The sequence below is a fragment of the Myotis myotis genome, unplaced genomic scaffold, assembly GCF_014108235.1.
Source record: "Myotis myotis isolate mMyoMyo1 unplaced genomic scaffold, mMyoMyo1.p scaffold_m19_p_8, whole genome shotgun sequence".
Taxonomy (NCBI): Eukaryota; Metazoa; Chordata; class Mammalia; order Chiroptera; family Vespertilionidae; genus Myotis; species Myotis myotis.
Window position 1 is genome coordinate 36,586,471 of NW_023416390.1, and position 22,868 is coordinate 36,609,338.

Genomic DNA, 22,868 nt, shown 5'->3' on the forward strand with positions numbered 1-22,868 from the left:
ACCTGAAAAAAAACAAACATTTTTTTTCTCCTTTTGCCAGTGGAGTTGTGTTTTGTGATGTTGTTGTTTTTGTTGTTGTTGTTTTAATGTAATGCCCAGTGGGGGTGAGGCCCTGTGTTAACCCCCAGGCCAGGCTGCAGACCAGTCCAGGGTGAAGGCCATGGAGTAAGCAGGCTCTCTGGGTGGGCCCGGGCCTGAGCATCTCACAAAGCTGCCCAGGAGATTCCCTGGGGCGGTGGGGTTGGGAGCCCCTGTCCTGGTGTCCTAGGGTCTCCAGTCCTTCCACAGCTGCACCTTGTGGGACTAGGGCATTTACGGGCCCTCACTCTCTGGGTGCTGCCAGTGTAGGGCTGGCCTCCTGAAATTCTTGAGTGGCCCTGATTGCATCCTAACGGGATCTGTGTAAACCGGAGGCCTCAGAATTATCCACACACAGAGGGGCCCTCCCACTAGTTCCTAAAAATCAAATCAAATGTTCCTTGTTTTGACTGCAAAACAACATGCTCATTGAAGACGTTTTGGAAAATACAGAAAAACAATGACAAGTGTGAAACCTCTCAGGACCTGGTGACTGTTCACTCTGCTTATCTTTGGGGGTTCACCTGTCTTCAGGGGCCCCGGGCTTGGCTGGAGTCACCAACATCAAGACTCTGAGAGCAGAGAGGATGGGGGAGGAACTGAGGCCCCAAGAGTCAAGTCTTGCCCTGGGCCTTGGGACCCAGAGGTGAACAGATGCCCCCTGAGGGACAAATGCACAGTGATGTCCCAGGTCAGCAGTCCCGGAGGCAGAAGGAGGGCTGGGGTGACCACAGCTGGGGACAGAGAATCTGAATGTGGGCTCCTGAGGTCTTACTCCCACCCAGGGGCCCAGGGACATCAAACCACTTGCCAGAGGCCCCCACTGGCCACCCATAGGAGTCGCCAAAATTCTCTTGCTGCCTGCACCCGGCAGGAAACCTCTGGGGCAGAAACACTTTAATGCCCTGAGGTTCCCCAGGCCAGGGGTCATTCCCACATTAAACCAGATAGGAAGCCTCGCCCTGCACAGGAATCCAGTGCCCCCAGGCTCAAGGCTAGGGAGGGGTGGGGGGCAATGTAGGGCTGGCCTCTGTCTGTCCTAGAAGGGTTCGTCCAGGCACCGCTCAGCCAGCGTGCCCCCCCCTCCCCCCATGACACTCTGGCAGCGGGGTGGCCGGGTTCCCTGGCCGGGCAGCAACCTGAAAGAGCACGCGGAACGCCTGCCCCCCAAGGTAAGGTCTGTCCCAAAACTGCTCCGTGCACACTGCGGCCTCACGGAGGAGGATGGTCCCCGTCGCAGGGCGTGCGCCCGCGAAGCCCTCACTTCCCCAACACCCGGCCAGGGGGGGTACGGGAACGTGGGGGCCGTGGGCTGGGCCTCCAAGCGGGGCAGGGCCACTAGGTGCCCCAAGCCCTGGGTCAGGGGCACGGCGCGCGCGCCCGCGCTTTCCGCCGTCCTGGCGCTTTAAGAGTCGCCCTATTTGCATGGCCCCGCCCAGGCCGGTGTGCGGCCCGGCTCGATATTTAAATCGCCGCCCCAGGGGCGGGGCCGGCCCCGAACGCGGTCCCGCCCGGCGCCTTCCTTCGCGGAGCGGCCACCGGACAGCGGCCCGGCAGAGCTCGCGGGTGTCGGGCGCAGAGCTGTCGACGGCGCGGCCGCGCTGCCCGAACGCCCGCTCGGCCCTGCGGGCCACTCCCGACAGCGGCCTCGCTCCCGGCGGCGGGGACCGCGAAGCCCCGCTCTGTCCCTCTCTGTCCCCGTTCTGTCCCCGCTGTGCCCCCGCTCCGCTCCGCTCTGTCCCCGCTCTGTCCGCATCCGTCCCAGCTCTGCGCTGCTTTGTCCCGCTCGGTCCCCGCCGCCGACCGCTGGCGATGCCGTGCGGTGCCGCCTGGGCGCTGCTCTTGGCCGTGGCCTGGGGGCTCGGGGCGCGCGGGGTGCGCGGCGCGGTGGCCCTGGCCGACTTCTACCCGTTCGGCGCGGAGCACGGCGACGCTGTCACCCCCAAGCAGGACGACGGCGGCTCGGGGCTGCGGCCGCTCTCCGTGCCCTTCCCGTTCTTCGGCGCCGAGCACTCCGGACTCTACGTGAGTACCCCGAGCCCGCGGGGCGCCGGGGAGGGAGCTGTGCCCCGGCCGCTGCCCGCCGCCCCGACTCCCGCCGCCGCCGCCAGCAGCTTGGCACCACGGTGGCCAGAGGTGGAATGAGGACAGCGCTTCCTCCCTCGGCGGCCAAGGCCGGACAGCGGCCCGCAGGAGAAGCGGGCCGGCGGGGGTGCGAGCTGCAGCCCCACCACCTTGGCGACGGGCGCCTGCCCCGCCCCTGCCCCCGCCTGACCGGCCCAGAGCGTGGGCAGCGTGCACTGAGGGTCTGCCGGTGCCTGGTCCCAGCTTGGTGGGGGGAGTGCTGGCCCGCTCCTGACTCTCAGAGACAGCAGGCATGGGCCAATTCTGTCTCCACCGCTCCCAGGGCGGGACCCTGGCCCCTGCGGGGAAAGAAATGCTGTGCCTCTCCTCCCTGCATCGTGCACTTTCTGTGGGTGGGCCACAGTGCACCGCCCTGAATCTGGGCTAGAAAGGGGCTGGGCAGCCCGATGCACTGTCACCTCCAACACCAATGCCCGGAACACAACCTCTGTCATTCCCACCACCATCACCACCACCACCTCCCATTCCCCCATCAGCCCAGTACCAGCACCACCCCGGCACTGCCATCTCCCCCATCAGCATTGTCACCTGCTCCCTCATCCCCACCATCTCCAACACCGCCTCCATCACCATCCACAGCTTTGGCACTGCTGTCCTTCTTACTCGCCACTGTTCATGTGGCCTCTGCCACTCCCTCGCCAACATCATCGGCTCCCTCCACCACTTGGCCACCCCACAGCTGGGCAGCTGCCTTTCCCAAGCCAGTGCAGAAAGGCCTCCTCCCATTGGGCGCAGCATTTGCTGATGTGACTGTGGTGGCAGGAGGCAGCCATTGCTCTGTAGAAGCACCTGCTGGAAGTCCCTCTGGACCAGGATTTGGACCTGGAGCCAGGACTGACTTCAGAAAGTGGAGTGAGCAGGACAGAACTGTGCTCAGGGTCTCCGGGAGCCAAGGATCCCCACACATCTTAGAACTGGGAAAACTCTTGTTGGCACCATCTTACACAACACTGCATCAACATGGCCCTTAGGAATTGGCCAGGCTCAACTTTCCCAGCCACAGTCACAGGTGAAAATATTATGAAAACAGTCCACCCTCTGACCAGCCCCTCTAAAAACATCGACCCTTGCCAAAACAACGGGGGAGAGGGCGCTGAAGTGGACAGATCCGCTAGCAAAACAAATGGTTTCATCAGAAACCAACATTCTGGCTGCTAGCAAAACATAGATCTTCATAAGAGCTTCGTCCTGAAACAGAGATGTTATTTGAAAAACACTTGCCCATGTGGACATAGTGAGCCCCTTCACCTTCTCTTCACTCTGTAGGAAAGAATGGAGTTCTTGAGGGGCAATGCCCAGAGCACCTTGCCTGAAATAACGACGGGCTCTATGTCAGGGAGGGAATGGAATGAACTGGCGGGCAGGGAGGCCTTAGAATCACAGCCAAAGGAGGGAAGGGATGGTATTTGTTCTGAAGCAAGTGGGTCCGACCAGGTGGCCCTCACACCCACTCAGGTCCAGAAGACACTTTCCTGCATGTCCCTAGATCCAACCCTTGTCCAGCAGAGCACACCTGGGCCAGCCCTGAGCCCACCAGCCGAGTGAGAACCCTCTATAGGCCAGTTCCCCCTCCCCAGCCTCTGCCCCCTTAGTCCCCAGCCTATTGTTTGGCGAAGAGCAGGCTTGTTGAGTGGCTGGAGGGATGGAGGGATGGGTGCCACAGCCCTCTGACAGGGCCCACTTGTCACAAGGTGTGAAGTTAGCAGTGACGCTGCTTGGAGACCAATGCTTTCTGAGTCTCCATGGAATCAGGACACAGACTACACCCTAGTAAGGATTCAGTCCTGCGATACTTGGGGGCACCCTTTCCAGAAGGCACCCAGCATTAGGCTTCTTCTCATGTCATAGCAGCTGCATGTGCTAAGTCGTGAGGCTCTGAAAATCACGGAGAGTCATTCTATTGCTAAGGTCCTACACCAGCCAGTGCTGCTAGCAGGTTGGAGCTGCAGCAGCCTGCTGAGGGACATGGTTTGTGAGTATAGATGGCAGCTGTGTCATGGCCTACGGGCCTGGTCAAGGTGAAGCATCCACTCAGGGTGGCATGGGAAGTGAGAGGCAGTGATTCTGCAGAAGTCCCAGGTGCAGCCCTGCCCCCGGGTGGGGTTATGGAGATGTAAAGGAAGATCCCGGTTTATTTGTCACCAGGAACTGCAACTAGTGCAGGGGTGGGCAAACTTTTTGACTCGAGGGCCACAAAGGGTTCTTAAACTGAACCGGAGGGCCGGAACAAAAGCATGGATGGAGTGTTTGTGTGAACTAATATAAATTCAAAGTAAACATCATTACATAAAAGGGTACGGTCTTTTTTTTTTTTTAGTTTTATTCATTTCAAACGGGCCGGATCCGGCCCGCGGGCCGTAGTTTGCCCCCGGCTGAACTAGTGGCTTCAGGTAGCACGTCACCACTCAGCTTCTGTTCCCTCATTGGGTGAAGGGTTTGCCAGGTAAGCAACACCTGTGAAGGTGCCCCACCCTGTGAAGGGCCCACAAGTATGTTACAAGGTTGCAGAGGCCAGGAAGGGGGTGCAGGGTCTGACAGTCGTGTCTCCAAGACTGAGCTGTTGGAGTGGTAGACAAGGTGTGCCCTTAGGGTCCCTTCCACCTGTCACCCCAGGGCCTCCTCCAACCCCTGCTGGCCTCTCACCCATGCTGCTCTGACCCTCCTTGTCTTTTGGAACACCTTGGAGCCAGTCCCAGCACGCAGAGCTGAGTGGGAGCTGAGGTGGACAGTGTGCCTGTGGAGCCCAGAGGGAAGGCACAGCATTAACCACGAATTTGACCGAGGGAGGTTGCGTGCCCACCCTGAACATCCCCATCCCGCCTTCCCCAGATCAGGGCCGCCATGGCTAGCCATTTCCTCCCAAAGCCTCAGTTTCCTCTCTCTGCAGTAGAGTGCCCCATCTGAGTATGCCCGTGACACATGTCCAACCACCACTGTCACAGCTGTTCTGGCCGCCAGTTCCAAGCCATCTACAAAACCTGCCCTGACCCACAAGGACAGCCTGGTGAGATGCAGGAAGGCCTGGTGGTAGAGTCCTGCTTCTTCTGAACCCACTGAGCAAACCTGTGAGAGCCCAGCCGGCTCCAGAGTGGCCCAGGAGCTGCCCCTCTTCCTGCTGTAGGCGCCCTCATGGGTGCTCCCTTCCTGCTGTGCCTGGGGAGGGGCAGCAAAAGAAAGGAGATGCGGGGGTGGAATAGAGCTGGAGTCGGGGTCGAGCTGGCATTGGCCCCCCCTGCCCAGACCTCCTCCCTGGCAGCCTGTGAGAGGACAGGCAGGATGGTCATCCTCTGTACAGATGAGGAGACTCAGGCGAAGAAGGCAGATCCAGGGCCCCTGATTCTCATGTCCAAGTGCCTCCTAACCACTCCAGCCCAAACTAGCAGGGCCCAGCCCGAAGCCCTGCTTCCTCCGGCCCACTGCCCAGAGCGTGCAGGAGCCCCCGGAGCCTCCTCAGGACCTCCCTCCCTTCCTTGTCCCCACGTTGTCAGCAGCTGGGCCTGTCAGCTCTGCCTTGGAAACACGTCCACTTCCCAGCACCTGCAGTCAAGTCCCTGGGCCAGGCCACCGTCCCCACTCACTGGCCTCCAGCTGCTGGCCCTGCCCCTCGAGCCTGTTTACAGGGCAGCCAAGAAAGCCAAATGGGCTTCTCCCCTGCCTCTATTTCCTGCCCTTACCTGCCCCTGGCTTTAGGCTGGACGGTCTGACCCTGTGCACCTCACTGGGCAGCAAGCCTGGCAGCTGGGAATGACTCGGGTGTCCCCACTCCTTATCTCTTGGGGACTCTGTGAAGCCAGAACTTCTTAGCTAGAAGTGACCAGCTTGCCAGACTGTCTTCCCAGACAACTCGCATGGAAACCTGGTGTGTTCACTCCCCATGGACTTCTTCACTAATGCGTTCATCCATGTAGCATCCTGAAGTCCTGCCTGAGGCCAGGCTGAGCCTAGGGGGCAAGATGTGGTGGCAGCAGCGTGTCACTCTGAGAGTTGAAGTCACTGTTTCCTGCTTTGTTCCCTGTGCTGTCCCCGCTTCCAGGAGAGTGCTGGCTCCTGGCGGCCTCAGTCAGTGCGAGTCATCTTCTGCCTTGGGATGACAGAACCGTGATCCTGCATCCAAACTCCCTGGTTTGTTTCAAGCGCCATTAGGGTTCTACAAAACAAACTCACCCTTTCATACAAGTTTATGTTGCACATATGTGAGCATTTCCCCATGCCTTGAGTGTGGAAGAGCATGCTTTTTGGTGACAGTATGATATTTCACCCAGTCGCCGCACCATGTCGTTTTAACCAATGAGTTGTTGACTGTGGGTGGTTTCAGGATCTCCCATGAACTAATGTCGCCGGCATGACCCCCTGTGTGTCCTTATGCGAGTCTCCCGCTCTCTGCTTTCCTTTCCTAGTGGGTCAGAGGGAATGTGCTTCTCACAGCATCTCCCTGCTGCCTGTCAACCAGAGGGCATCCTCGTCTGCACCCTTCTCTCCTGGGTGAAGGAGTCACCTCATCTGGCCTGGGTCAACCAGGAGGCCACCACTCACTCAGCTCCGCATGGTCCAGGACTAGGCACCTGACCAGAGCAGATCCTAGTGTGGGACTCTGCCGGGTCACCTGGGAGCAGGAGAGAAATGCAGAGCCCTGGACCCTCCCCAGGATGCAAGGGCCCCAGAATCAGCCTTTAATCAGGTTCCTGGTGCCTGTCCAGGGCCCCACCTGAGAAGCGCTGCTCCTCCTGAGGGCACCCACCGGCCTGCCATCCTGCTCATGGTGCCCCGGGCACCCCTAACCCTGCAAGCTCAAGTCTCCACTGCCTCCCATGTACTAGTGCAGGGCTGGCTGGGACAAGCTGCCCCCTAAGGGCCCCGGCCACAGGTGCACCTTGTGGCCCCTGGCTTCCAGGCCATCCTTGTAGTCAGACTGATGATAGGGGTGGGGGCAGCGAGCAGGCCCAAGAACAGAAGAAGCTGGAAGAGTTGGCCCCCGGGGATGTTTCTCCCATGGGTCTGTGAGCAGGCGGCTGGTGGGGCCGCCCCACTGGTTTCACCCGCCCCCCCGCCTCCCCACAGGGGTCCCACCTCAGTGGGGCAAGTGATTTGTTAACCACCATCTGAAGCACTGCTTCCCACACTGAGCTCTGCAGGGAGGCCAGGGTGGGAGGAGGGAGAACAGGACAGTGTCCAGGCATAGGCCCCAACCCCAAACCCTGCACACAGCAGGCAGCCAGGGCCCACTGACCTCCAGTCGGTTCAAGGCTTGTCCAGGGCCAGACACCACCCTTGGCACTTGAACACATTCTACCACCTGCACTAGCCTGAGGGGGCAGCAGGCATAGGCCACCTTGGATGCTTGCTGGGGATGGGGCCTGGGATGAGGCTGAGTCCCAGGGGAGCAGCCACTGTCCCAAGAAGTGAGAGGCCTAGGTGTGTGTGGGAAGCAGGGGCGTATCAGGCCCACAGTGGGAGTTTGTGTCTGGGCTCAGGCTGGTGATGGGTGTAGAAGGAGGGTATGGGGGCCCAGGTGATGAGGGACTGCTGCCCACAGGCGAGCATGTCCAGGGGCCTCTGTGGAGTTGGGCTCTGGCCCTAGAGGGGCACCTGGCTGAGGTGTACCAGAGGTGAGGCAAAAAGGTGACTTTGGCAGGGAGGGGGAGGCACGAGCTGGCTAGGTGTACATGGGAAAGGGAAGAGAGGGGGGATAGCAAGAAGATATGGAAGGGACAGGTGTTGGAAGGGTTCAAAGGGCTGGACTCAGAGAAGGCAGTGCCATGAGGCCCTGCAGACCAGGGTGTGGCCGCAGGGAGGCCCTGGACAGCAGACAGCAGGAAGTGTAGCCCAGGGCCCACAGCCCAGCAGGGCTTGGCCTGGAAGGGAAGGAAGGGCTGGTCCCCCAACACCAGCTTCTCTTTCCCACCCTTGGGAATTCCTCCTTCACCCCCCACGCTCACCCCCACCCCAACCCCGCAGCCAACTGGGCACTGGCTCCCCTCAGATCCCCCTCCCGCAGGAAGTTGGCCCTGGATGCCCCTGGTGGTAGTGCCCTCCCCTCCCAATCTTCCCACAACCCCAAGTGCTGTTCCCCCAGGACGTGGGTGCCAGCCACGAGCCCGCCTTCCTTCTCCCCAGGCTGGGTGTACACCAGGCTCTGGGCTCCAGGGCTCAGACTGACCTTGCCCCTGGGCCCCAGGAGCCCTGCCCACTCACTGCCCTTCAAGCAGAACTCCGGCCCCAACTGTGCTTGTGGGAGGAACCCTGATTACCCAGAGAGCTGCCAGGAAATAAAAGACATGCCTACATTTTTCAAAACAAGCTTATAAAAGGCCTCAGGGGCTTTATTGTTTTATTTTTGGCAGAGAAGTCAAAGCAGGAACTAAGGCCCGCCCTCTTGGCTCTGATGTTTGCAGAGCTGGGGTCTGTGGCCGCACACGCGGGGTCCCTGGCTCCCCTCCAGGGTGCCCTCTCAGAGCAGCCCCTCCGCCCAGCGAGGTGGCACCAGAGAGCCCTCATGCTCTCCCACACAGGGGACCAGCCAGTCCCACTCACACGCTTTTGGCTGGAAGTCTCTCCAAGAGACTCTCCAGGATACTTCCGCTCTTTCCTGCTTCTATCCAAGTCGGAAATGCCACCAGCACAGTCTCTCTGTGCTTCTTCCTGAGCCAGCCAGGGCCAGCCGTGTCCTGCAGGAAAGGCCTGAGTCCCCACAGGCCAGTCCCCTCCTGACCACGTATGTCCCCACCCCCCAGGTGAAGCATAGGCCTCTTTCATGCCCCAAGGGCCACCTGGAGTTCACAGTCATTGGGCTTCCTGTAGCATGTGGCCTCAGGGCTTCTCCCAGATGACAAGCTACTCCCTTCCCAAGATTCTCAGTCTCTTCAGAGGGGACAGGAACACCCTTCCTTGACCACAGGCCTCCTACACCCGCCTGGTCAAAGAGGGGGCAGTTGCCAGCTGCTCACCCTGCACTCAGCTCCTGTGCTGTCCCATCCTGGGCTGTGACACCCAGTGGCACCTTGTTTTTCTCAGCAGCAGGTGCTTGGACACCAGAGAGGTGGCCCCTGTTGGAAAGGACAGCAATACCAGCACTAACCCCAGGGCCTGGGCCTGGGGGCCCGCAGGGAGGTCTGCGGAGGCTGCAGTGGGGGCAGAGCAGAAGGCCCTATACACAGCACCACACATTTTTCCTTTCTGCTCCTGGGTCTCCTTGCATCTCTCAAGCATCCCACTAGGCTGGGCTAGGCTGACTTCAGGCCCACATGGCCCCTGGTGTGGGGCAGCACCCGGGCCCTGGATCCCAGCAACAGCCAGGCCACAGCCGAGTCTCTGAGAAGAGCATGCTGGTGGGCCCCCTGTGTAGGTGAAGGGTGGGATTAAACACACCTCTCATCTAGGGTATGCACCCGTTCACAGGATGCGTCCGGCAGGGGGTCTGGCCTCACCCTTTCTCCTTGTTTCCATCTCTGTGCTGTGTGTTTTACTAAGTACTATTGAAAGTAGAAAAATAATAATAATAAAATTGATATTTTGCAGGAAGTAGCGTTTGCCAGGCAGCTCGCTTCCCTGGGCCCACCTCACCCAGCCCTTGCCCACTCCCCACCCACACAGGATGCTCAGAGTTCCCATCTGGAAAGAGGACATCCAAAGAGGATCCTGTCCAGGTGACAGGCCTGCCAGCAGCCTGCTTGCCCAGTGCCTGGCCCCGCTGCCTGCTCCGCTGTGGTCCTGGCCCTGCCCTGCTCTGGCAGGGGAACAGGGCCGGCTTGTTCTGCCTCCTTCCTGGACCCCCGGGCTCTGGGCCCACACCCCGTGGGGAGGCACACAGGAGAGGAATGAGGCCAAGTGCTAGTGGGCAGGCTGGAGCGGCCCCTGCACACAGTACACACACCTGAGAGTTGGACTTGCACTTCAAAGGCAGGAAGGAAACCTGGTCGTCTGTGGGAGCGGGGCCAGGAGAGGGGGAGGCAGGAGGGGCAGTGCGGCAGGTCCCACCCCAGCAGGTGGCCCGTGGCGCCGGTGGCAGCAGCCCAGTCCCAGGACCCGCCCTGGGAATAGCAGGCCAGTGTCTGTGGGAGACAAGCCCAGTGTGTGTTGGTGGCTTTGCCTCAATAGCACACAGTCCTTCCCTCCTGCCCAGCTGCCATTTCTGGCATGAAGCGTCCCAGAGGCCGGGGCAACCTAGGATGCACCTCCAGCTGCTCAGTCCGCATCAGCCCCATCAGAGGGACCCAGACTGTTTCACCAGCAGCTGCAGTCTGTTCCTTCATCAGTGGCCTCCAAGTGGGCGTCTTTGGTGAGGCAGGCTGTGCTCTTCCCGTGGTAGGCCCACCAGCAGACAGGTCCGCCAGGCTTCTGCAGCAGAGGGCCAGGCAGTGGACATCTTCGGCCTGTAGCCATACGGGCTCTGACTGGCTACTCTGCTCTGAGCCCCACAGGTAGCAAGTGGGCGTGGCTGTGCCAGTAAGCCTGGATTTGCAAAACCAGGGGTCCTCATAGGACAGCCACGGTATGGCCTGTGAGCTAGGAATGTTGTTTATATTTTTAAAGGGCTGTAAAAACAAAATCAATAAGAAGGGAGAGGAATGCACAATAGAGACTGAGGCCATTTGCAACAACCCAAGGTCAGTAAAAATCCGGCTTGTCTGGTCCGAAAGAGCCCCCTACATGGCCAGGGTGACCGCTTCCAATTCTGCCCACAGCACTGACTGGCCTTCCTGAGAGCGCCCCGGGTTGGGGCTGCACTGGGAGGCTGCCGCCACCAAGGGGCCCCGCTGTGACCTGAGGGCCCAGGAAAACAGCGGCTTCACTGGCCGCTGGAGTGGGAGAAAAGGCTTCCCAGGGGTAGCTCCACTGTTTCACAAAAACCGAGGTGACTCTTGCCACTGAGCCATTTCCATTAGGCCTCCCACCCTGGGCCCTTCCCTTGTTAGTGTCAAGTTCCAGTCAACTCACCCCAAATGAGAGGCCAGCGAGTCACAAGGCCCCCACGGGTCACACTCAGCTTCGACAAGCGCTCACCAGCCCCATCAGCGTTCCAATTTTAAACAGGGTGTGGCTGGGTCCTGCTTCAGCTTCAGCTGTGACCCACCTGCTCCTCTGGGAATCTCGGAGTTTCTGCAAAAGGGCCTGGGCTGGGGCTCTGTGGTGACCTCTTACCCCAACGGCACGGCTGTGCCGTGTTCCCTTCTCTGTGAGCCCCTCACACTTGGTATTTCCTGTTTGTTTGATAAAAGCCACCCTGATGGGTGTGAGGTGGTACTGCTCTGTGGCTTTGACTTGCGTTTTCCTGATGACCCAGCATGTGCTGATTGGCCATTCATGGATCTTCTTTGGAGAAATGTCTATTTCAGGTCCTTTGCCCATTTTTTAATCAGGTTGCTTTGGGCTTTATTGTTGCATGAGTTTTCTATATATCCCTTATTAGATATGTGATTTGCAGATGTTTTCTCCCATCTAGTGGGTCGCTAATCATGCCTTTTGATGCACAAAAGGTTTTTCATTTTGATGGACTGCAGTTTGTTTTGTTTTGTTTGTTACCTGTGCCTTGGTGTCACCTGCAGGAAATCACTGCCAAGTCCAACGTTGTGAAGCCTTTATCCTGAGTTTTCTTCTGAGTGTTTAATTTTGAGCCCTTACCTTTAGGTCTTTGATCCATTGGAACTAATTTTTGGCTGTGGTGTTAGGTAAGGGTCCCACTTCCTTGTTTTGCCTGTGAACCTCCTGTTTTCCCAGCACCGTTTGTTGAAAGCCATTTGACCACACGAGCAAGGGGTTATTTCTGGACTCTCTGTTCTGGCCCATGGGCCTCTCTGCCTGGCTGAACATAGTAAATTTAGTTATTTTATTGTCAGATAACTCTAGTATCTGGTGTTTCTCATGTTTCCACTTACTCCTGTTGGTGGCGTCCTGCTTCCTTGCGCGCCCGTTATCTCCAACTGTGTCCTGGGGTTTGCATTTGAAGCATCATTCATGGGAGTGACTTGAGCCTCAGGTGAGACCATCTTCCTCCAGAAAGGGTGTTTCTCTGCTTCCGCCTGGCAGGAAACACCTTAATCCAAGTCACAGGCCTGACGGGAGGTGATAAGTCTGCACAAGACTCTTCCTTCAGGTTCACCTGAACTGTATGGGCAGCTGGGGGGGTCCCAGCTTAGTGTGAGGTTCCCTAGGTCCCTGCCTCGAGCCAGCTCTGAGCTCTGACATCTATCCCTCTCCCTCCATGAGGCCACTCAAATCGCAGGTCGGCTTTGTAGCTGTGGCTTCTATGTCTGCGGACACAGTCTCTCAGGGAAAGGGCTCTGAGTGCCAGGGCCCCTCCAGGCTCCTTGTCCTCCACGTGGAATCAAGAACCTCACTTGCTTGTTGGCTCATTGGTGCCTTTGAGAAGTATGTTTATCGGCCTTTTTTGGTGGTCTTGGTAACAGAGCCTCCCTCACCTAAGGGGGAGTCCTAAAGGTGTTTTCTAAAAGCACAGTTCTGACCACAATCTTCCCAGGGGTGAGTCAGGACAGCCTCGAGCCCAGCTCTGTGATCGCTAACTCATTCGACCCTGCCCAGCACCCTGCGAGGACAGCAGCAGCGTTAGCCCCGCCTCAGAGGTAAACATCCAGAGCGCAGAGAGCGCAGGCTGCACCTTGTGGTTGCATACCCAGCGAGTGGCAGGGTCAGGGCTGTCCAGCTGCAAAGATGCTGCTCCCCTTCCTCTGCTCAGGAGCTTCTAGGGCTCCCACTTCCCAGAGTCCTGAGCACAGAAGCCACCTGGTCATTGAGGCCCTTGCAGCCTCCCCTGGCAATGCTAGCCCCTGTGCTCCCCGCCTCTGCTCTATGGGCACTCCTGCCCTCACCTGATCCTTCCAGACCAGAGGCTGGGACCCCGTCCTACCCTCCGAAGGCCCCTGGCTGGAATGGGATCCAGAAGCTCAGGCTGCTGAGCAGACCTGAATGCCCCACATGTCAAAGACCAGGGCCCACACTGGGGCTCCCTGACCCCAGAGTGGCAGCCCAGGGCTGGGTACCCTGCAGGGCATCTGGGACACAACCGGTCCAGGAGGCAATGGATCAGGCTGAGGGGTCCCCTGTCTGGGACCAGGAACTGCCAGGCCATCCCGGGATGCTCTTCCCAAGCCCAGCTCACCCTCGCAGGGTGCCTGGTGGGGGAGGCTGGGAGGCTGTGCCCACCCACAGCCCCCATCAGTCCCTCTCTGGCTTTCTGCCCTGACAGGTGAACAACAATGGGATCATCTCCTTCCTGAAGGAGGTTTCTCAGTTCACCCCGGTGGCCTTCCCCATCGCCAAGGACCGCTGTGTGGTGGCGGCCTTCTGGGCGGATGTGGACAACCGGCGTGCAGGGGATGTGTACTACCGGGAGGCCGCCGACCCCACCATGCTGCACAGAGCCACGGAGGATGTCAGACGCTACTTCCCCGAGCTCCCAGACTTCTCTGCCACCTGGGTTTTCATCGCCACCTGGTACCGCGTGACCTTCTTTGGCGGCAGCTCCTCCTCCCCCGTGAGTTTCTGTCCTGGGGAAGGGAGGAGGTACAGCTGGGCCCAGGCCTCCCTCCAGGGCACCCACCTTGCTGAGGGGGTCAGCTTTAGTTGCCGGCCCATGCCTGAGAGGAAAAGCTGGGTTCAGGCACGGGAGTCACTCACGAAGGTCCGCTCCTGACAAGGCCCGGGAGAGTAGCTCACACGCCGGGGAGACGAGAAGGATGATGTGTTACCGGGTTTTCCGTTGGGAATGCTTCTGTCCTCAAAGGGTCAGTCAGGAAGTTATCGCGTCTTATACTTCATCCTTGACTGTGCCAAACAACGAAGTGTGAGCTCAGGAGTAACTGAGCACTCTGCCCAGCAAGATAGTGCTGGTGCGGGTCCCCCTGAGTGGGTCCCCCCACCCCCCGCAATAAGGACAGTGCTGTCCCTCCTGGGGGTCACACCATGCACGAGGAGGCACTGGGAGCAGAGGGGTTCTCTGAGCTGTTTGTTCACGCATTTAACCCACATTTCTGTAGGGGCACCTCTCGGGGGGCAGGCCCTGGACAGAGCAGACAGGACACGCCTCTCTGGGGTGTCACAAATGACCATGTGATAAAGGTGCCAGTTGCCCTGAAGTGGCCAGCATGGCTGTGCCAGCCGGAGGGTGGGTCTGAGCCACGTGAGGGGTTGAGGGTAGAGGACCAGGATGGCTCAGAGCAGCCACGGGGGGGATGTGACAGGACACTGGGCAGCAAGGGGAGCAGCAGCACTCACAGCAGAGCCTGGTTCCTGTCACACACACGGGGGAGGGTGAGTGGACAGGGGGGGCTGCACTCAGGCTCTGGGGGTGCAGGTGAGGGACTTGGTCCCGGATGTGCCAAGATGGCCATGCCCAGCAGGCATCTAGAGATGGAGCCCAGGGTCCTTAGAGGTGGCTCTGGGGAACTGGGAAGGTGGGCAAGTGGGTCAAGGGAGGGATGTGCCAAGTGACTAGATGCCCACAGACTCTGAGCTCCCCAGCAGCCAAAATGAACAAGAGAGAGGAAGAAGGAAGTTAGCAGGTGCCTACGAGAGGGAGACACTCACTGTGTGGGCCTTTCTGTGAACATTACTGCAAAGCCGTGCACTGGCGGACTTCTGTGCATACAGAGCTCACTGGTATTTTGTAAGTTTTGTTTGTTTGTTTTCTTTCCACCAATTTGTAACAGAACAACTTTGTAACAAAAGGTAAAGAAAACCCAACTATAATTCCTCTACCAGAAGACAACTCCCCGTCAACATTTCCTAGTGTCCACTGACCCACAGTCTAAAAAATAAATAGAGCCGCCAAGAACATGCTGTTTTGTGAGTGGTTGTTGTTTTGTTTTTCACTCAACAGTATTGTGGGCATTGTCCTCATTTTATATGTTCTCTTACCTCATTTTAAAAATTACTCTTTCACCTCTGCGGAGGAAGAGGCACCCAGAACGCCTCCGGAGTTGACAGAGAACCTTAACGTTCCCATTTCCAAACCCGGAGATGTGGGTTAGAAAAGGAATATCCACGTCACATCCTCAGAAGACAGGGAGTCGAGATCCTGAGTTTGGGCTGGGAGGTGGCCTGTGACAGGGAGACTTGGGAGCCCTCTCTGCAGCGGCAGCTCTGGAAGCAGGTGATCCACAGGCGGTGACAGTGCAGCTGCTAACGCTCCTCAAATCCAGGCCTCACCTGCACACACGCTGCCCGGACTGACCATGCTGCCACTCCGCCTTCATGGCCATCACCTCCTCCCTGTCCTCAGAACTCTAGCACGTAGGTCCACACCTTCCCATTGTTAACGTTAACCTAAGAAGACACACAGAACAGCGCCATAAAGCAGATATCACAATAGAATGAGTCACATGACTTATTTTGTGTCCCATTGCATATAAAAGTTATGTTGACACTATACTATAGTCCATTAAGTGTACAATAGCATTATTGGACACTTTAAAAAGGTACATACCTTAATTAAAAATACTATATCGCTAAAAAAGGCTAACCATCATCTGAGCCCGCAGTGAGGGGTAATCTTGGTGCTGGTGGAGGGTCCTGCCTCGATGTTATGGCTGCTGACTAGTCGGGGTCGTGGTTGCAGATGGTTGGGTGGCCAGGGCAGTTTCTTAACATATGACGATGACGTTTGCTGCACTGATTGACTCTTCCTTTCATAGACTATTTTTCTGTAGTGCTATCAGAATTTTACCCACAGACTTCTTTCAAAACTGGAGTTAGTCCTCTCAACCCCTATCAACTAAGTTTATGTGATATTTTAAATCCCTTGTTGTCACCTCAACAGTCTTCACAACATCTTCACCAGGAGTGGATTCCAGCTCAAAAAACTACTGTCTTTGCTCATCTGTAAAAATCAACTCTTCATCCTTTCAAATTTGGTCATGAGGTTGCAGTAATTCAGTCACACCTTCAGACTCTACTGTTAATTCTAGATATTTTGCTATTTCCACCACATCTGCAGTTACTCCTCACTGATGTCTTGAACCCCCCTGAGGCCTGGAACCACCTTCTTCCAAACTTCTGTTAAGTTGCTATGTTGATCTATTTCCACGAATGTCCTTAATAGCTTCTAGAATGGTGAATCCTTTCCAGAAAGTTTCCAATTTACCTTGCACAGGTCTATCAGAAGAATCATATTTATGTGAGCTATAGCCTTACAAAATAATAAGACTTGAAAGTCGAAATGACTTCTTGATCCATGGGCTATAGAATGGGTGTTGTGTTAGCAGGCATGAAAATAACATTAATCTCATTGTCCATCTCTATCAGAGCTCTTGGGTGACCAGCTGCATTAGCCCCTAACAAGAGAGTCAGCCTGTCCTTGAAGCGTTACAGCCAGGCATTGACTTCTCTCCAGCTATGAAAGTCCTAGGTGGTATCTTCCAATATGAGCCTGTCTCTATGTATTACAAATCCGTTGTTCAGTGTAGCCACCTTCGTTAATTATCTCAGCTAGATCTTCTGAATAACTTGCCACATCTTCTACATCAGCTCTTGCTGCTTCACCTTGTACTTTGATGTTATAGAGATGGCTTCTTCCCTTTAACTTCATGAATCAACTTCAGACAGCTTCAGACTTTCCTTCTGCAGTCCCCTCAATTCCCCCAAGTCTTCATAGAATTAAAAAGAGTTAGGGCATTGATCTGGGATAGGCTTTGGCTTAAGGCAGTGGTTCTCAACCTTCCTAATGCCACGACCCTTTAATACAGTTCCTCATGTTGTGGTGACCCCCAATTTCATTGTTACAAATTGAACATAATTAAAGCATAGTGATTAATCACAAAAAAATATGTAATTATATATGTGTTTTCCGATGGTCTTAGGCGACCCCTGTGAAAGGGTCGTTCGACCCCCAAAGGGGTCACAACCCACAGGTTGAGAACCGCTGGCTTAAGGGAATGTTGTGGCTGGTTTGATCTTCTATCCAGACCGCTAAAACCTTTTGCACATAAACAGTAAGGCTGTTTAGCTTATCACTGTGTATTCGCTGGAATAGCCCTTTTAAGTTCCTTCAAGAATGTTTCCTTTGCATCACAACTTAGCTGTTTGGTGCAAAAGGTCTGGTTTTAAGCCAGTCTCAGCTTTTGACATGCCTTCCTCATTAAGCTTAATCATTTCTAGCTTTTGATTTAAAGTGAGAGACATGTGACTAGTCCTTTCACTTGAACACCTAGAGGCCATTGTGGGATTATTTATTGGCCCAATTTCACTATTGTGTTTCAGAGAACAGGGAGGCCTGAAGAGAGGGACATAGACAGGGGAACGACGAGCAAAGCAGTCACAACACACACATTTATCAATTAAGTTCACTGTCTTAATGGGGTGGTTCATGGTGCACCAAAACAATTACAATAGTAACATCGATCACTGATCACAGATCACCATAACAGATATCATAATGATGAAAAGTCTGAAATATTGTGACAATTACCAAAACGTGACACAGAGACACAAAGTAAGCAAATGCTATTGGAAAACAGCACCAATAGACGTGCTCAATGCAGGGTCATCGCACGTCTTCAATTTCTAAAAACACAATTTCTAAAAGCGCCATCAATGAAATGCAATGAAACAAAGTGTGCCTATACACCGTATGGTCTCTAGTCACTGCCACGTCCACACACTGGCCGAGTCGCTGACCCAAGGCCTCGAGTGCAGGGTACCCTGAGGTGGGCATGCGCAGCCTCAAGTCCACTGAGGTTTATGCTGGCATGAGCCTCTAAAAGGGAGATTACTGCCTGCAGAATTTCATGTTCCCCTCAAAAATGTGCCCATGCATTCTCACATGCCACATCGACGTTCCCGGTTCCCTGCACTCCAGCCACGAGTCCTCCCGCTTTCCTTCTTCGCCTTTTCAAACTTCCACATCTTTGATTCCTAGCGATGCTGGATTTGCTCCTGTGTTACCTGCTAGTTGTATTCTACCTGTCATGTATCTGCGCATAGCCTGTGTTATCTTTTTGATCTTTTTCTCATTGATCTGTAGACAGACGTTCTTGTATTAAGAATATGAATAGTCTTGCCTGCTGCATATATTATAAAAACATTTTTCACTTTGCTGTTTGCCACTCAGTTTGTGTTTATGGCACTTTGTGATATTCAGAAATTTTTGTAGCCAAATGTATAAATCTCTTTTTTTGTTTGTTTTTGCATTAACATAAGTCATGCTTAAGCCTCCCTGAAAGGCTCTCCATGGCGCCCACTATTTCTTCCAGTGCTGCGACAGTGTCATTTACAGCCTTACTTGATTTAGGCTTTATTTTCATGAGTGATGTAAAATTCTAATTTCATTGTTTTTTGGAGTTTCCTATTCATCCCATGATCCTTTGCCTGATCTGAAATAGCACCTCACATGTACCCTACCCACTAACATTTTGAAATAGAATTCCATGAAAATCATAAAACCTGATTATTAAAAACATTTTTCCTTGATTCCTCTGTTCATCTTTCCCTTTTCTTTTTATGTTTTTGTCCTATTCCCTCAAGGCAGTTTTGTGGATTTGACCAAGTGAGCAGGAACTCTCTGTGCCCCCGGCCCCCACAGGGGACAGGTTCTGCTCCTGGCGTCGGTGGGCCCCCACAGCCCCCGTGCAGATTCTTGGGGAGGGGGGCAGGTTGGCCTGTGCCAGGGCCTCAGGCACTGGAGACACAGTGGAGGATGGAGGACGAGGCCATCAGGGTTCTGCCCTATGGCTGACAACGTCTAGTTGGGGAGACAATGACAGTGTGTGCAGGAGTAGTGGAGGGGCAGGGCCTGGGAACGGAGACGAGGCGGGCAGGACCCTGTTCAGGCCTCCCTCCTTGGCAGGTCAACACGTTCCAGACTGTGCTCATTACGGACGGCAAGTTCTCTTTCACCATCTTCAACTATGAGTCCATCACGTGGACCACAGGCACACACGCCAGCAGCGGGGGTGACGCCACTGGCCTGGGGGGCATCGCGGCCCAGGTAGGGGTCCCTGCTCCCCATTGCCAGCACTGTCATGAGCTAATGAAACAGGCAGACCTCTCCCTGCCCCCAACCCCACCCCCACCCCCACCCCCACCTCCACATGCACTACTGTGCAGAGGCTGGTGCAGGGTGATCCAAGCCCTCTCACCGCCCAGAACCACAGAAACATCCTTGGCCAAAGGCCTTTGTCCTGACCACACTGCCTGGCCACTGCAGCAGGGAAAGAAGGTCCTGGGATCTCTGCACTGACTGCCCCCAGGTCTGGCAGGGCTGTGGCCCCAAGGACCCCGGCCAGCAGGAAGTCCCAGGTGTGGAGGGCATGGTCAAGGGCCACTGCCCAGGGCCTGCTGGTCCCCTTCTGGCTGTGCACCCCCATCTACTTCCCCTGAGGCTGCACTTGCCGCTGGCCCCTAGGGGAGACCCAGAAACCAGCAGTGAGTCATGGGGGGGGGGGGCGTGGGGGTGCCAGGCCGAACCAAGTCTTTGGCTCAGGGCCTGGCTGGGAGGCTGCTGACATTGGCAAGGACAGCGTGGTGGGGGGAAGGGTTGGATACCCCTACACCTTAGAGCTCTCCGGCTGTCTCCCACACAAGCTCTTTGACCTTGACAGTGTGTGCAGGAATGGTGGATGGGGCAGGGCCCCATCTGGGAGAGGTGGGAGCTTTAGGGAGACCTGCGGACCCAGCCCGCACCTGCCCCCACTCTCTCGCACCCACCCAGGCTGGCTTCAACGCGGGAGATGGGAGGCGCTACTTCAGCATCCCAGGCTCGCGCACTGCGGATATGGCGGAGGTGGAGACCAGCACCAACGTGGGCGTGCCCGGGCGCTGGGCTTTCAGAATCGATGATGCCCAGGTGCGCGTGGGGGGCTGCGCCCATGCAAGTAAGAGCACCGAGCGAGCAGCTCGGGCGCCGGGGAGGGGCGTGGCCTAGGGAGGGGCGGGGGAGGGGCCGGAGGGGGCGGGGCGGGGCGGGGACTTTGGCGCCAGCTCTGCCCCAGACCCTGGGCTGCGCGTGGCTCCGCCCATCGCGGCTACTGTCCCGCCCCGCTGGCCCCAGAGCCTCAGTCTCTTCCTGGGGGGGGCCTTCGCGCCTCAGCTGCGGGGCCGGGGGACCCGCTGGAGCCCAAGGTTTGCGGTACAAAGGGGAGGAGCCCAGCCTCCTTCCTGGGTCGAGATGGGCGTCCGCGGCCACCTGTGTCCCCTGACCACCTGGGAAACAGGTGTTCTGTTCACCCCATTTCACCTTTTCTGCTGGGACTTGCAGCTTTTTTGACAACCTGGACATCCATCTACCCGCCGGGAGGGAGACACCCAAGGGTCCCTGACACCCCGGGGGGGGGGGTGTTCTTCCGGCTCAGAACACACTGCAGAGGAGGAGGAAGGGTCCACCCCAGGGGAGAGCACGTGACCGGTGGGGACAGTTGGATTGGCTGCAGAAGGGGGTGTGGCACTGGGCGAGTCACAGACCCTCATGAAACTGTAGGACTTATACATAGAGGGAGGGTGTCAGTGATTGACTCAGCCACTCCGCCTAGAGGGGCTGAGCATAAGCCCTGCCAAGCCCTGGCCATTCTGAGGCCTGTCCTGGGACTTCCCACCACCCCCAACTCACCTCTAACCCATGGAGACCCAGGCACTGGAAAGGGCTGCTCCCCCTAACATAAAATGGGTGAGAGCCCACCCAGGGAGGCAGGCATGCACCCCAGGGCCAGGGCCAGGTAGGGTATGAGTGCATGAGGGGCAGACACCGAGCCCCCACCCATGACAATGCTTGGGGCAGAAAGACTCACAGACAACTGAGGATGGTATCCCCCTGAGAGAGACCTGGGAACTGAGTCTGCTCACTCACTGGAGCACCCGATAGCCCCCAGTTGGGAGACTGAGCTTAGGGGGTGAGGGGCTCATGGCACCAGGTGCCAACGATTTCTCTCCCTCCCCCAGAGTAGCAAGCAGGGCACCTAAGAGCCAGGCTCTCCTGCAGCCCCAGGGGGGCTCTGGTCAGTGGTGCCTCAGGGGCTTGGGTTGTGGTTGAAGAGTAGGGTATGGGTGCAGGTGTGGACTGGTGTGAGTGGGTGTCAGTACAAGTGGGGACAGGTGGATGAACACGTATGGGTGCAGGTGTGGGCAGGTCCATGCTCCTCTGCAGAGGCTGCAGGCTGTGACCCTGAGGAGTGGGGTCCTCAGAAAAGGGCCCACAGTCCTTTGTGGATCCCTTTTCCAGGTAGAGGTGCCTCGCTCTCTGTCCCAGGCCTCTGGGAGCAGATGGAGCAGGCACACTGGGCCCTCCAAACTACTGCAGAGGCCCTGGGAGCAGTGCTGCGGGGAGGACCAGCCCCCTGCTGTCCCCACCCCACTGCAAGCCCAGGAGACGGAGCCAGTGTGGGTTAGTGCTGGGATTACACACTTCAGCTTTACCAGGAAGGGTCGGTTCACACCTGAGAGGCAGTGCGTCTACACCGGGAACTCTAGCTCCTGAGCAAGGCTGGTCCAGAGACAGGGCTCGTGCAGTCAGCTGCCACATGCCACCGTGCAGCCAAAGCGCAGACTGAGTGACATGTAGCTAAGTGATGGAAAGGTGCAGTCCCACAGCCTTGATGGCGTTCTGGGCCCAGGGTACTTCCCGGAGTGCCCCCTCCCACCCCTGACACCATGCCAGCTCTCTGGGGCCCTCAGTAACTCGAGTTACAGCAGGACGCAGCCATAACCTGCCAATCTGTGCTGATTAACCACAAATGTCAGCAGCCTTGATTCTCCAGAGGGCTCTACATGCTGCCTTTCCTAGAAGACTGGGCAGGGCAGTGTTGTGTGGCCCTGAGCAACTCCAGGAGGCACCCCCACCCTGGCCAGGAAGCACCAGTTTCAACATCTCTGAGCACAGACCTGGTGTTGCACACGGGGAACGGAGGGCACGGGGCATGCCCGAATTATGTAACTGTCTGAGGCAGCGCCGGGGCCAGACTGCACCTGCCAGAGCGTCTGAGGGGCTCCCCACACCACCTGTGGTTTCCACATAGGGATCCCCTTGTCCACGAGGAGCACTCGTGTCTCCCCATGTTGCTGGGAGTCCTCAGGTCCCTGTCTTCTTAGTACCTTGGACAAATTTGGAAGCTGATAGATTAATGGAATATGAAGGTGCTGTGGGTGTCAGGGGTGCGAAAGCCTGCCCTTCACCGGCAGCCAGGGTCACAGCTTAGGAAACAACATCCAGGGGAGACACAGGCAGAGGACAGACGTCAGGGGCACTGGGCACCCTTGCGCAGACCTGGGAAGAAAAACCCTGGACGCTTTGCCGCCAGAGGGCGACACAGTCATTCCTTGGAGATGGAACCTTTAGGTCTGGGAGGATGGAGGGATGACTGCTCTGCTCCTCCTGTGTCTGCAGCCTCCGTGTGCCTGGCTTTGCGCCCATGCCTCAACGGTGGGAAGTGCATTGACGACTGTGTCACAGGCAACCCCTCCTACACCTGCTCCTGCCTCTCTGGATTCACAGGGAGGAGGTGCCAACTGGGTGAGTTCACTCGTGGCCCCACCCACTGGGCTGCACGGGCTCTGAAGGAACCCTGGAAGTGCAGCCAGTGGCCCTAAGTGCCCAAGGTCAAGGGTCTCTGTCCCTGTGGTGGGGGCACCACTGGGGGCGCCAAACACAGTGGCTTCCTGACAGGTGTGACAGCTGCCCCTCTGAGCCACTGCCCCAGGGTGAGGCC

At 57.0% G+C, this 22,868-nt stretch overlaps 1 protein-coding gene across 3 annotated transcripts in view; it reads left to right on the plus strand.

Moving 5' to 3' along the window:
* Positions 1-1,561: 1,561 nt before the first annotated feature.
* SNED1 (sushi, nidogen and EGF like domains 1) overlaps positions 1,562-22,868 on the plus strand; it is a 56,090-nt gene continuing 34,783 nt past the window's right edge. For 2 of the 3 annotated variants that reach the window (XM_036318944.1, XM_036318945.1), the window contains exons 1-5: positions 1,562-2,103; positions 13,424-13,711; positions 19,019-19,159; positions 19,883-20,045; positions 22,547-22,672. In XM_036318944.1, the coding sequence (XP_036174837.1) occupies positions 1,891-2,103; positions 13,424-13,711; positions 19,019-19,159; positions 19,883-20,045; positions 22,547-22,672 (931 nt within the window). In that variant the 5' untranslated portion in view covers positions 1,562-1,890. The remainder of the gene's footprint in view (positions 2,104-13,423; positions 13,712-19,018; positions 19,160-19,882; positions 20,046-22,546; positions 22,673-22,868) is intronic. The other variant, XM_036318946.1, reaches the window with a different exon arrangement.